This window comes from Ostrea edulis, chromosome 7 (assembly GCF_947568905.1).
Source record: "Ostrea edulis chromosome 7, xbOstEdul1.1, whole genome shotgun sequence".
NCBI classification, from domain to species: Eukaryota; Metazoa; Mollusca; class Bivalvia; order Ostreida; family Ostreidae; genus Ostrea; species Ostrea edulis.
The window spans coordinates 51,764,268-51,778,157 of NC_079170.1; the positions used below are offsets into that span (position 1 = coordinate 51,764,268).

The following is a 13,890-nucleotide window of genomic DNA, read 5'->3' on the forward strand; positions in this document are numbered from 1 at the left end:
CCTCTAGATCAGTACAATAGATTAACAAAAAAGAGAATGACTTTGATCAAATACAAAAAACACAGTTTACCAAAATAAGACGATATATCAGATTGCAAAAGTTATGAATTTTTAATGCATCTAAAATCCATTCTATTTTAAGCTTCCTTCCTTAGTAATTAATTTTTTTCTTTTAGAAAAATCAGATAATTTTTACTATTCTTCAATGGAGATTTCATCTAAACATGTACCGGTATATTAAGTACCTACATGTTTTAGGCAAATGCTTCTATGTAAAATTAAATAAACCAATTTTTTTTTTTTTTTTTTTGAAAATCAGGGCAAATATAAAATAAAACGTTCAGTATCTTAAATTTTAATGGAAGCATTGTACACTGCTATTATAATATGTACTTATATTTAACATATATTGTTGAAAGAAAATTGTGTCGTTCTGTTTTCATGGCAACAGGTTTCTCTCATATGTAATGACATCCCCAAAAATAAAAAGACCTCTATGTGCCCGTAAATTGGTTTAAAATAAAACTACAAATGTTTATATGCAAAAAATTTTAAAAAATCATTTTAGTTCCTATCCCTGAGGCAAACCAGATTTATGTTGATGTCTTCTCTCTGCCTTAGTGATTGCACTCATTGTTTGTGCTGTAGTTTTTCACAATTCATCCAAGGCATTCCCTTTCCTCAAAATACCCCATAAGTTATATATATATATATATATATATATATATATAAATAGAATTTAGGGCAGGTATATTTAGTCTTCTAGGACATTCACATCCGACAACGGGGAATGCATTCTCCTCAAGAGACTAATAAAAACTATATATTACATTAATGTTTGAAATTGTACATATACAGGTACTAATATTTCAAAAGCCCCACTTAGACCATTCAAAATCTCCTACAAACCTCCAGCGAGAGAGAGAGAGAGAGAGAGAGAGAGAGAGATACTCAGCTATTCTACATTGGGTGGGGGAGGGGGAAATTCACCTGCCTTAAATTCCATTAAGAAACGGATGATCATTTTGAAGAAAATCGTCGTCATGACTAACCCCCGCACCGGATGTTATAGTTTGTGATGTTTATTGGTATGATGGTACAAGGTATAGGACAACTAGGAGACTACGACACCACAAGCTGTGACTGTTATTCTGACTAAGGGTTTGGACTATACGAGTTTTCTGTGATTTTTGCGATTGAATGTATATGTACTTGATTTATATCAAACCAATTTACAAGCAGATTAAGGGTAATGTTTCTTTTGAACAATATGGAGACGATCATGTTATTATTATTCTACCCTTTAAAGTTACTATTGTTCAAACCTTTGCCAATGAACACATTGTATTTCTATGGTACATGCAAACATTAAGTTTGGTTGTTTTTTTTTTTTCAAAGACATAAGCACATTGTTTATGAAAATTTGCAAAATCAAATAAAATATGGAATGGTTCCGACCTTTATCTAGTTAGGTTTTACTGATAGAGAAGGTATACGGAGGTCCACGGCATAATCAGCTGGCTAAGTACAAGTACTTAATGGGATCACAGAGAATAGAAAATAGTGGCATATATGATCCAAGCTTGTAAAAAAATAATTTGTGCTGTGTGATGAATTACAATGTTCCTCTGGTAAATCTAGAAACCGACTTACACTGTCTGATTTATGAAGAAAAATTATATCATTAATAATATATGAAATTTCCTTTTCTGTGCTGGTAGGGAATACCTAGTATTGTCTTCACAAGTCGGTGAAACGGACATTGCGACTGATAAAACAGCGCTCACCGTCTGCATATTTATTCTTTTTATTTATCTTATTTATTCTCCTTGTAATGCAACTATAAGAATTCTGATAGATGTTTTTATCATTTCCAAAATTAATTTTTTCGCAAATACGTCATGACGTACATCCACATTTCGACGCTTCTGTCTCTTTGTAATTCTTCTATGACGTTACAATATTGAAGGCTTTGTGTTTCGTCAACGTTCGTCAACTGTCCCAAACATAGAGAAACATCAGCCAATCAAAATGCAGATTAGATATCAGTTGCATTACAGTTGGAGAACGGCTTGATATTCTTTATCCTGTCCGATGCTTGGGATTCATCGATAAAAACAATAAAGAATTCGGCTAATAAAGGGTTGATTTGGATGTGAACTGGCTTTACTGAGGAACATTGTATCAAAATATCTACTTCTACCGTGCACTCACCCGCTGCAAGTGGAATGGTAATGGAAAGCTATTAAACGAAGTATCTAGTAAATCCACTGAGTTAGTAGGGGTTTGAAACCCGTCAACTGGCATTAGTAGGATGCTCGATATGGACCGCTCGCTTGCTTTCTTGGCCAGATTGGCGTCATATCTTTGGTAGCTCTCACTTACAATTTTGTAATAGTCTATGGTTTGTCCTGATCTTGTGGAGGTTGGAGTTGTGGAACCTGATGACTCGTAGGTGACCGTCTTGTCTTCCATTACCCATCCCTTTCGGTTCCCGCTTCCTTTACTCCCGGGCGACATTGTGTCCGTCTCGTCGGGGATCGTCCAAAATTCTGAATCGCTCCAATCCTCATTTTCAGATGAGCTGTTTAAATCTGTTATTGTTCTGGTAGATCTTTTTCCGTCGCTCTTGTAACTCTTAGCACTTTTGCGTTTGTTTCCTCTACGAGCTGACTCCACTCGAAATCCTTGATAAAAACTATCTTCTCGATCCAATTCATTTACTCCATCGTCTTCAGGTGTTTCATGGTTGGATGATTTCGTTTGACGTAATAAACGGACTAATCTGTCCTCCTCTACAAAAGAGTCTTTATTTACCCTATTCTTTGCGGTATTACCACGGTTCCCGAGACGACAAGAATGAGGGCGCGATGGTTTAGTTTCTGATTGTTCAAGCCTATACACGGTTTCCTCAGAATTATCACTGTTTGATCGGCTATCATCTTCAAAGATTTCATCTTCTATGTTCACATCAGGACGACTGAAGCTAAGATAATGAGGAATCTCGTTTTCGACAATGCCAGAGTCGCGCGACTCACAAGCATGAAGTTTACTGGGGGTTCTGATGGGTGTGTCGTCCGGGTCTACATCTGGGTCCCGCCTAACCGCCTTTATGCTGTTGGAGATGATAACGGACCGTTTGCTTGAACATACTGCACTGAATCCCGTACCCATCCCTTACACAGTGGGGTTATTTGTTACAGGAGTCATACTGTAAGAAGAACAAGTGAGTAGTTAATTCTCTTGAAACACACATTAACATGAAATAACATTCAAAGTCATAAATATTTGCTCTAAAAGGTCAACTGAAAACTTCAAATTGCAACGTAGCTTGTACTCGAGATAAATTCGAAGTGAAAAGCAAAGACCTATTGTCGATCGGCATAAAATTCAATATCTTCACCCGAGTTCTCTTTTTAATAACACGGCAAGTTTTAAAACGAGTATAGCAATGTTTTGTTTTTTTTTACTTTTAATCTGTTTCTAAGCCATGTTTCCTAACACTGAGAGCCTTTTTTCGGTGTTTGAATTCATCATCATGTGTATCGACTATTTTAATTCATATATTAAGTATTTGGCTTGTTAATTATAAATATGTATACATCGCAAGACAGGTACGATTATGTTAATCAATAAAAATATTAATTAACTGCAGGGACATCTTGAATTTTGAGTACAGTCTGTATATTTGTAAGAGAGAGAGAGATTTTAACATACACTTTTACGTAATTATAGATTTGTTCGCACATCATGACGGATGAAGAGGGGTAAATTGGAGTTCATTTCGTAATTATATGGCGAGAGGTGATGTTGAAAGACGGTGTATCGACCCGAGTATCGATAGAAAAAAAAACGCCAGGTGTATTGTCCGGCATAGAAACCTGATGTGTCATAGAAGAGCTGTCTGATTTTTCTAAGGTCACGTGATAATGGTCCGCACTTATTGACCACCTGCTAGTCTAGACGCTTTGAACATTTGGCGTCAGACTTTATGTTTTCCATATTACAAGTAATGAATATACGATTACCCGTTTCTAGAATCCAAACCTTTATTTCTTAGTGATAGCCGGGATGCTCCTGTCTCATACTCAGCAGACCAATAGCAGTGGTTACAGACCCGCGTCAAGGATCACATAAATTGTTTTAAAAAGACATGTTTAAAATGACATTAATGAATTTCTGTTATTTTATTTGAATGGCTAATCATTTGTATACTTGGTGGTCGTGGGACAATAAGTTGCTAGTTTATTATTGCCGGGTTTTTTTTTTTTAAGTTGATATAATAGTTTACTTTGATCCATAGATCAGAGTTTTTAATCATACATGTATACTTTAGATAAAATTCATCGTGTGTACTATTAATGTGGATAGCTACACCAAAATCTTATTAAGTGGCTTGTTAAAGCAACTCGTATAGAATATGATTCCACCATCGAAAGAGTGATACAAGCCCTCAGTCATTTTAGGATTTCGTGTGTGTGTGTTTTCCGGAATGTAAACAAAAAAATATTGATGAATGATATGATACATGTAAAACCTGTCTAGTCGACTCGTGTAGCCGTTTTGATAATTCAAATTTTGAAGAAGAAAAAATATTCATTAAAATTATAAGTGTTATTTGTTAATAATTCTGAATTTACAGCTAAACTTTCCAAGAAACGTGTCAATTTGAAAAAATATATCGGACAAAAATATTTGGAAAAGATACTAAAATGAAACAAATTTCAGAAACATTGCTATTTTTTTTTAATTGAATCAAATTCGAGGCAAAATTACCGATTCCGATGAAAATACTAAATATTGATATAGTTTTAAAAAGAAATTGAAAGTAAATAGCGAAAATTTAGAAATATTGTCATTTTTCGACTATGAACCATGTCCGATCGGAATTATAAAAAGTGATGCTACAATTGTATATGAAATCTTGATAAGGAAACGATATGTATATTTCGTTGTGATGAAATGCTTTACGAATTGAATGAATAATCACATGTTGCATCAGATATACAGCAATTTCTTTACCTTAGTATTTTCTATCAATTTTGATTGGGATTGGTCCTTTGGTTCAATTGTTTTCAAAAAACAATATTTCTGAAATTTGGTTACTTCATATTAATATTTTTTTTATCTAATTTTTGTTTTCATTTGACATGTTTCTCAAACATTTTAGCTGTAGATTTAAATGATAAAACGAAACAATGTTTATGAATGTCATCTTATTTGAAAGGTCGGAATGTCTACACTAGTCTCCCTGCCCTGTTTTATTTTATTTTATTTTTTTTCAGGAGGAAATGGCTATCATTTCAAATTGTAAAAACCTTGGAAATGTGAAAATAGATACATGTAGTTTCAGTGGCAACCGTCACATTATCATTATAATTATGTAATCAATATACATGACCACCCCGAGATTATCATTAGAATATAACAAAACTCAATATTTCTCCAAGATAACTTAGAGTTTTGTAAATTAATGATAACATGGACTAGTGGGGATTAACAGCGTGCATGAAATAAAGCCTGCTGCTTTCCTATCAAGTATACTGATGCGTAAAATGAAAAATTTATATATTTTATAAATGATTCTAGTAATCTCTATCACGTGTGGTTTCAGCTGTCACATGGGTATCCCTGATGAAGGCTTTATTGTCGTTTGTTCCTTTTTATACCATTCAATTGCAACAATGACGAAAAACAAAATATCCTTACGGAAGCAAATCTGTTGTTGATTTGATAATGTTTTCTTTCAATTTTTTTTTTTGGGGGGGGGGTCCTGATTTTTTTGGGGGGGTGGGGGTCTTTTAAGGGCGTTTTCTCCCCCCTCCCCAAAAAGAAACTACATACCTTTCAAGAGATAATAAAAATCATAGTTCGTTGTATGTTTTCAGCCAAAACGCGACGATTTTTCACTGGATATGGCGTCAATTTGAACTTGCAAGTAAATGAAATTGATTTGATTAACACAGTGACTGTTCTCTATCGCTAAAAACCCAGCAAGACCATCATACCTTTTCAGATGTATTGAAACAAAACGAAGTATCTTAAAAAGTTCCCTATGACATTGCAAACCGACGAATGATACTCAAAATGACCATCCAACAATCTCAAAACAATCTCCTCACACGTCATCAAAGGGACCCACTCACGGTAACCATTTACACCAGTACTTACCCCGACAAAGTACCACCGAAATTCCTCCACACAACAACAAACACATGCTACCACCAGACTGTAAAACTTTACCGATAACTTTTGATAAAACCTTTTTTAAAAGCAAAACGGATGTTATTGAAGTATAGAGGGTATTTCCGTAGAGACAAATTGCTCTGTCAATAACCTGCATATAAAGGATATAAGAAGGGAGTTCAGTTAATTAATCTGATTTTACACACTGCTATCACAGTAGCAAGACATGTCTGAAACTTGCAAATTGTTAAACAAAAATGTCACAAGCTTTACGTGCCTGCAGTATTTTCTTTGCCTCCAGACAATATTTTTCAAACCTGGGATTGTCAATAAAGAAGCTGGGATTTTGATGTTACTCTGTGCTTAAAGAAACACATGACAAACGCCCCATGTTCAATGGTGAACAATATATTTAGAGACTTATCTTATAAAACCATTTCTATGAAGCTATGGATATGTTCACACCGAGTATATAGATATGGCGGGACTTAAAGTAATACATGTGCTGTATTAAAAACGATACAGGACGTCCCCACAATTCATTTGATCACAATTTGATACAAACTAAACATTGTTATTATAAAATAGGATTACGTAGATATTACATTGGCATTACCTGGCCTGTACCGGTCGCGCGGTGGCTCAGTGTTACCAGGTTGTACCGGTAGCACGGTGGTTCACTGGCCTGTACCGGTCGCGCTCGCGGTGGCTCAGTGGTTACCTGGCCTGTACCGGTCGCGCGGTGGCTCAGTGTTACCAGGTTGTACCGGTAGCACGGTGGTTCACTGGCCTGTACCGGTCGCGCTCGCGGTGGCTCAGTGGTTACCTGGCCTGTACCGGTCGCGCGGTGGTTCAGTGTTATCGGGCTGTACCGGTCGCGCGGTGGCTCAGTGGTCTGTACCGGTGGCGCGGTGGCTCAGTGCTTAGAGCGTTTGCTCTATGACATGGAGGTTGTTGGTTTGCGTCCCGCTCGTACCTTGATCACGTAAAGATCAAAGACGTAAAAATATTTAGAGACTGCTCCTTCCACAAAGTTCGTTTTACGCAAGACATTTAGATTTGAGTGTCGTGGGTTTTTCGAATAATACCTTAAAAACCGAAGCTTTGTGTTTTGGCAAATGTTGGCACGATGAAGAACTCTCACTCCTACGACCCAGAGTGATATACATAAGTGTGGGTATAAATTTGTCAATGTGGTACTTTACCTACAGCCGGTGAAGTCTCAATTTCATTGAAAAATTCTCAAAGTAACTTAATAAGTTAATAGATAAATAAATCATTATATATTATGTAAACAGACGTATACATTTTCTTTGCGGTAGCTCAGTGGTAGAGCGTTCGCACCGTAACCGGGAGGTTCTGAGTGCGAGCCCCGCTCGTACCATGGCCGCGTCAAACCTAAGACGTTAACATTGGTAGTGATTGCTTCTTTGCCAAACGGTCGGCATTCAAAAGTGAGAATCACGGGTCTTTCGGATATGACCTTTAAAACGGAGGTCCCATGTCGCAGCAGGCGTTGATATGATATTTAAAAAAACCTAACTGCTACGACCCTGAGCGCTAAGCATAGATCTAAATTTGTGGTACTTCACCTACAGCTGGTGACGTCTCAATATGGGTAAAATATTCTCAACGGGACGTAAAACAAACAACCAATCAATCTTTTGAATGATCAGTGGTGGTGTTCAACAGTGCCAAATGAAAGTCACGTTTGCTTTCCAAGTGAAATTGTATATTTACAATCCATGTTTAAAATGATGTTATTTTTTTTAAAGGACAGTCCAAAGTAAAATGTTATATGTAAATACAATGATTTAGCGACCGGAGAAGTACAATATCCATCAAGTCCGCAGGGCGAGTTCATTATTGTAGTTGGGGGGGGGGGGTAATGCTAACGCATCGTATTGACCAAAAACAGTGCCATTGATCGTTTAGTTACTCGTATATGATTGAATGATTCGAAACATTGAAAACGGCTTACATCGTCGGAAACCCACGGTTGATTACGCTTCGTTCCTCTCTCCATCACCCGTGGGTCCATTCATTCCTACTCGCTCGTTCTCATGAATAATTAATGAGGCAATTTCATTGGGCGCTCATCCTGAGCGAGTTTGTCCAATCAACAAGACGCTTTCAGCCCAATTTCGGTATACAATTCTAGTGATAGCAAAGATAAGTTGATGGTACCTTTAAAAACAGAAGAGTTCCGTTACTATAACGATTACTTTGATTGGACGATATTTTTAAATATTTATTCATGAGAACGAGTGAGTAGGAATGAATGGACCTACGGGTGATGGAGAGAGGAACGAACCGTAATCAACCGTGCGTTTCCGACGCTGAACGGCTAATAGAGCTGATAAAACGGTTTCTGTCGGTGGTCTTATTTTACGTCTAATTACATGACTTAGTTGAAAGTGACTAGTGACTCGAAATTTCACTGTACGACCAAAAAATAACCAATCATAATCCCAATTTATTTTGGTCCACTGTTGGAAAATCAAATGCTCTACCGAGTATTAACTTCGAAGGCATGTGAAAGTGAATATAATATTCTAAGTTTTTGCTAGTTTGTTGGATCTTAGCCATTCAGAAAGCGTGAAATTATTTAATCATAATGACAAAAACTAACACATTCTTCATGGAAGCATGCTTGTTTTCATATTCAAGACTTTTACATTGTTATTAAAGAATTAATATCAATTCAATAAGTTAGATATAAAAAAAAAATCAAACAAAATACAAAAAACAAATTACTACATTACATAAATACAGTACCCCAAATTAACTTTAACACGCAGACACTTTTAACTTTTAACACGTGTGATATTTACTACAGTAGTTTGTGGTGTGTTTGAAGTATTTGTCATACTTTAGACTGAAGAAAGACATTGACTGACAATTGACACGTGTATAGTTGCACGGTACATTGGAGTTCCTGACACATGGCACGAACAATGCGGACTAACAAAACCGCGATATGTCACAGACAGCAGCAATCGGATATATGGTATCATGTTTCATTTTACCTATCAAATGCATTAAATTTAAATCAATTTTATACATTTCCGGAAATACATTTCGTCTTATACTGATTTTTCGTAGTACTTTAATGTGTTGGTCTAATTAGTGCATATTTTAAGATGAAATTCACGTTTCTGCAATCAAAAAAATAATATCATAGAATTTTACCGGAATCACCTGATAATTTTTTTTTTAAATATATGTAACAAAAGTTAAGTGGCAGCTTAGAATTGACAAGTTCGTGTGATTGTTGCGAACTTTAAAAGTAAAATTCCATAAAGATTTGAAAACTACATCTGTTTTTCCCGCGTAGCGTAGCACGCTTTTCGTCGTTTTAATGTTTGAAGTATTAACTCGCCCATATCTACTCGTCCCATATCAACTCGTCCCAAGTTTTGTCAACTCTCATTTTGAATCGTTCCAACTCAGACGCATGTTAAAAAATTCACACGTACATGCATTGTCTCGTTCAATACAATATATGTCAACCCACTCGCCGTAGATGATCCAGCGTCGCGTCAAACCTAAGACGTTAAACATCGGTTGTGACTATTCCTTCGCCAAACCTGGCATAAGAGGGGAAATTCACGGGTCTTGCGGATATTACTAGTTTACAAATATAACCTCTTAGTAGGTCGATTGCTATCCAACATGTTTCATAACAATTGTTTTGCCGTTCTTTACTTACTAATTTTGACTACGGATTATTCCGTTTACCTGATCAAGATAAAGGGCTTACGGCGGGTTTGGCGGTTCAACAGATGTTTACTCCTAGGCACCTGATCCCACCTTTAGCGTGCCCAGGGGTTAATGTTTGTCAAACACTCTTTTTTGTATTCTTTATAGGAGTTCTGAGATTAATGACTGTTCGTTATCTTCACTTTTTCACTTTAAAAATAGAGGCCCCATACAACGGTAGGCGGCGATAAAGAATCATCACTGCTAATGGCCAGAATGTCATGCATAGGTCAAAATTTGCACGGCATTTACCTAGAGCTGATGACGTCGCTACGTGAGTGAAAACAATTCTTGAATGCGACGTAAAACACCAAATATGATTTGGCCATCCCGTTAACCACTCGACCCAAGAAGATTTTTTTTATCTTGATATTTAATATCCATACTGTTGGAGTAAAATAAATATCTACTGTACCGGGTATATGCTATAAATTTGCATGACACGAAACACATTTCTTTAACGCATGTAACTATTTTTCCTTTGTTGTTTCGATGACTGGATCGTTTAATCATTTCGATCTACATTTCGTCATGAAAGAATTTGTTGTACAGTAAATTTCTCATCAGAACCCATATGTTCATGTATTGTTATAAAATTGTACATCTACAGTGTCGTTATATTATGATAACAAATACACGTAACATGAAAGAGCTGTATTATTTACTGCCAAATTACGATAAAGATACGTGGTCTTAGCAGAAAAGGGGTACAGTTTACTCCGTGTTTCTCGTCGATTAAGATGTAATAAATCTAATGTTTAGCAATGCGTTTATAAGATACCAAAATATTTCTTAAACTCAAAACTAAAGATTATGAGAGAATACTTGAGCTGTACACTGTCATTATTTAGTAAATCATCCTTTATACGCTTTTATTTCAGGTGTCTTTATTTCCATGTTTCCTACGTGATTAGGCGAATGCGTAGCTAATTTTCATGTTGGATTGAGTTAAGAAATTAGATAGGGTGAGTTTATAAAACTGAAGTACATTTACGTTGGCAATGGCGCGAGCGGAGCGGCATCACTAGTCATAATAATCGCTTTCAACGGAGAACATAAAATTTAAATAAAAAATCAAATTTCAACAACCCAAAAACAACCATTGCATAATACCAAACACTACTGCATTGCCAACATCATTGACACGGAAATAAGACTACACACAAGATATGCATTTAATACCCTTTTTATGATTTTACGAATATTTACCAAGTAATTTGTATTGTTATAAAGTAAGGACATTTTTAGCAGTTTACGAATTTGATATATCATAGTAGATGTGGTTTTAATTCCTTAAAAGGAATTAAATATCTAGATCTGCTCTTGAGATGATGCATTACCTTCATTGAAATACACAACAAGCTCAAGTATTTTCACAGTATGACATGTTCATGGTTGTTATGATGTCCTAGTATATATTCAAGAGTCACTTGTACAACAATTACCTTTTATTTATTGGTAGATAAATACATTTTACGTAATCTTTAACTTCTTGTCAAAATTAAACTTCGCTGAGGTTTGGTAGAGATTTAAAACGAATCACAAAATATCCTAGTAGAATTTTTTTTAAAATAATAATACAATATAAACAGTATATACAAATAATATTCACCGTCCCAATGCTTTGAGAATTAAAATAAATCTGAAAATATCAGAAATTGCTCGTAGATTCGTTTCCATTCAGATTGATACTATAACAGTATATATTCAATTAACCACAAGTGGAAAACAAAAAAAGTTGCAAAACAGTGAAAATTAATTACCTGGTATGTCTTAAAATTGGAGGTAATAGCACTGACATCATTTAACTCTATGTAATTAAAAGCCAATTTAGTTTGTGCAGCATTTGACGAAAAGGTGAATAAGAAATCAATACAATCCGTGGTTTAATACCATAGGAGAATATCGATACATCTATTAAAGATTTTTTTTTCAAAAGGAAATTCTACAACCAGAGCCGGTTCTCTAAAACGACTGTCTACGGTCTACAGAACGGCTATGGTGTTTCACACGAGGTTAAAAAGGACCTTTTTCGCTAAGTGAATATACCTGTATTCTCCATGAATATTATAGACACTCATGCAGAAGATCTAATTCGCATAATCCATGTCAAAAATTAACTAACTTGTTTACACAATCCCCTCACGGCTTCTAGTCAATATCTTCCAGGTCGTTTAATATTCGACGAGTTTTTAAACCCGCGAAGTTCTCCTACCAGTAGTATGTCTTATGTTATAACACAATCAATAAACATATATATTCCTAACTGTGATCCCTCAAACGCGCGCCTCACTCGGATCAGAAGTGCGGGTCTGGATACTTGAGAGGCTTCAGCGTAACTGGAGACTTTTGACAACCGCCGGGGGATCTGAATTTGGCAGTGACCAGCAGGTCTTCTTTCTAGGGGTTCCCCGATACGCATCTAATCAATGTGTTGAATTGAAGCCTATCAAAAGAATTTAGTTTGTGTTCTGTACGGGTGTCTGTGTGTATTGTTTCGCACGACCCGAATTTTGAGTTATAGATCGATATTCAAAACCGTGTCTTTGCAAATTTTACGATTTATATATTGCGGTTTAAAGACATGTACACGTCAACTTCAACTTCATGTTTTCTTGCATAAAAGGCGATGGAATTCTACGCTAAGTAATAAATACGTGCTCTAGGCGGTCAGTTTTTTTAAAGGAAAATCCTTCGTATTATCAGTTATTTAAATTTTCCCTCAAGACGATCACATTCCAATAGAAAACATGTTTGACATGAATATGAACGATTAATCTGAATAGAATTATCTTTCTGTCCACAAAGTAGCGTTACCACCTTTTGAATTTTGTCGGATTCTCGGCCTTTTGAATCTGACCTATCTGATACCTTTTCAAAATATTGTCCTTTATTTAGACAATATTGAATTCCTGTTGAGATATATTCTTCTATGTATAAATGGGTTTGGATGATGAATGGAATTGGAATTTTTTCTTTTACGAACCTAAACTATTAACTTCTTAAATGGTTCTTTAAAATCTTTAATTTTATTCTATTATCTCAAGCACTCCTACGGAATTATCATTTCTGACACCATATGAAGTATCAAAAATCAATTAGATGCTAAAATCATTCAAAATTTAAATTGAGTGAGTTATCTTACAGCGTGTATCTTTGTGGGGTGAGAAGATGCTATAGTTATTTTGATAGACACTCACCACCCAGTACGACGTCTGGTTTGGAAACCCCGCATGATATAATTTATTTTTGTCAGGAAGGACAATTAGGCGTCTGTCAAGATATGCTTTATTGCATTATCTAACGATTACATAACTTTTGATTTCATGCAAGAAAAAAAAAATATTCGTCAATACGGGATCGTAAAGTTTATCAAACTTTACACAAAGCATGTTTATTTCTGATATCATTCCACGGAATTTGGTTCGATACAGAACGGTAATTTATAAGAAAATATTGAATAAGGATGGCAAGAAAAATAAAAACACTCCTGCATGCTGATAGAGGGGTTTTTCTTTCTTTTTTGTCTTAATTTTACAGTTCTCTTTTTCAAACCACTCGATTAAAATCATTGGCATTCCATTTATGAACGAATGCCAGTGTAACCTTTTAGCTGCACTTCAAAGAGAGATGGATTCCGTTCTTCTGCATGTATAATCCCCACCAATGCAGTCTAGAAGAGGAGATTATCGCTTGTCAAAAAGAATTGCATTATAAATGTGTGTTAATGATTCTTTTTTATCTATGTCAACATACAAATGAATATGCCATTAATCTCTTTTAAAGGAAAGAATAGAATTTAAAGGAAAACATTCAACAAAGCTTTACCTATAACACAAATGACATTTGTGGTACATCCGTCAATACTATGTACATAAACAAATGGTTGTCCAAAATGTATGGGTTAAATGTGGCTATAATTCTAATATTGAAATTGAAAAA

At 35.4% G+C, this 13,890-nt stretch overlaps 1 protein-coding gene across 8 annotated transcripts in view; it reads right to left on the reverse strand.

Moving 5' to 3' along the window:
- The window catches only part of LOC125654800 (uncharacterized), a 54,329-nt gene that overhangs the window by 28,863 nt on the left and 11,576 nt on the right, over positions 1 to 13,890 (reverse strand). For 2 of the 8 annotated variants that reach the window (XM_056144698.1, XM_056144697.1), the window contains one exon: positions 2,386 to 3,211. In XM_056144698.1, the coding sequence (XP_056000673.1) occupies positions 2,386 to 3,174 (789 nt within the window). In that variant the 5' untranslated portion in view covers positions 3,175 to 3,211. Of the gene's footprint in view, positions 1 to 2,214; positions 3,212 to 11,997; positions 12,309 to 13,890 lie in introns of those variants that run through there. The other 6 variants (XM_048884885.2, XM_048884886.2, XM_056144696.1 and 3 more) reach the window with 5 other exon arrangements.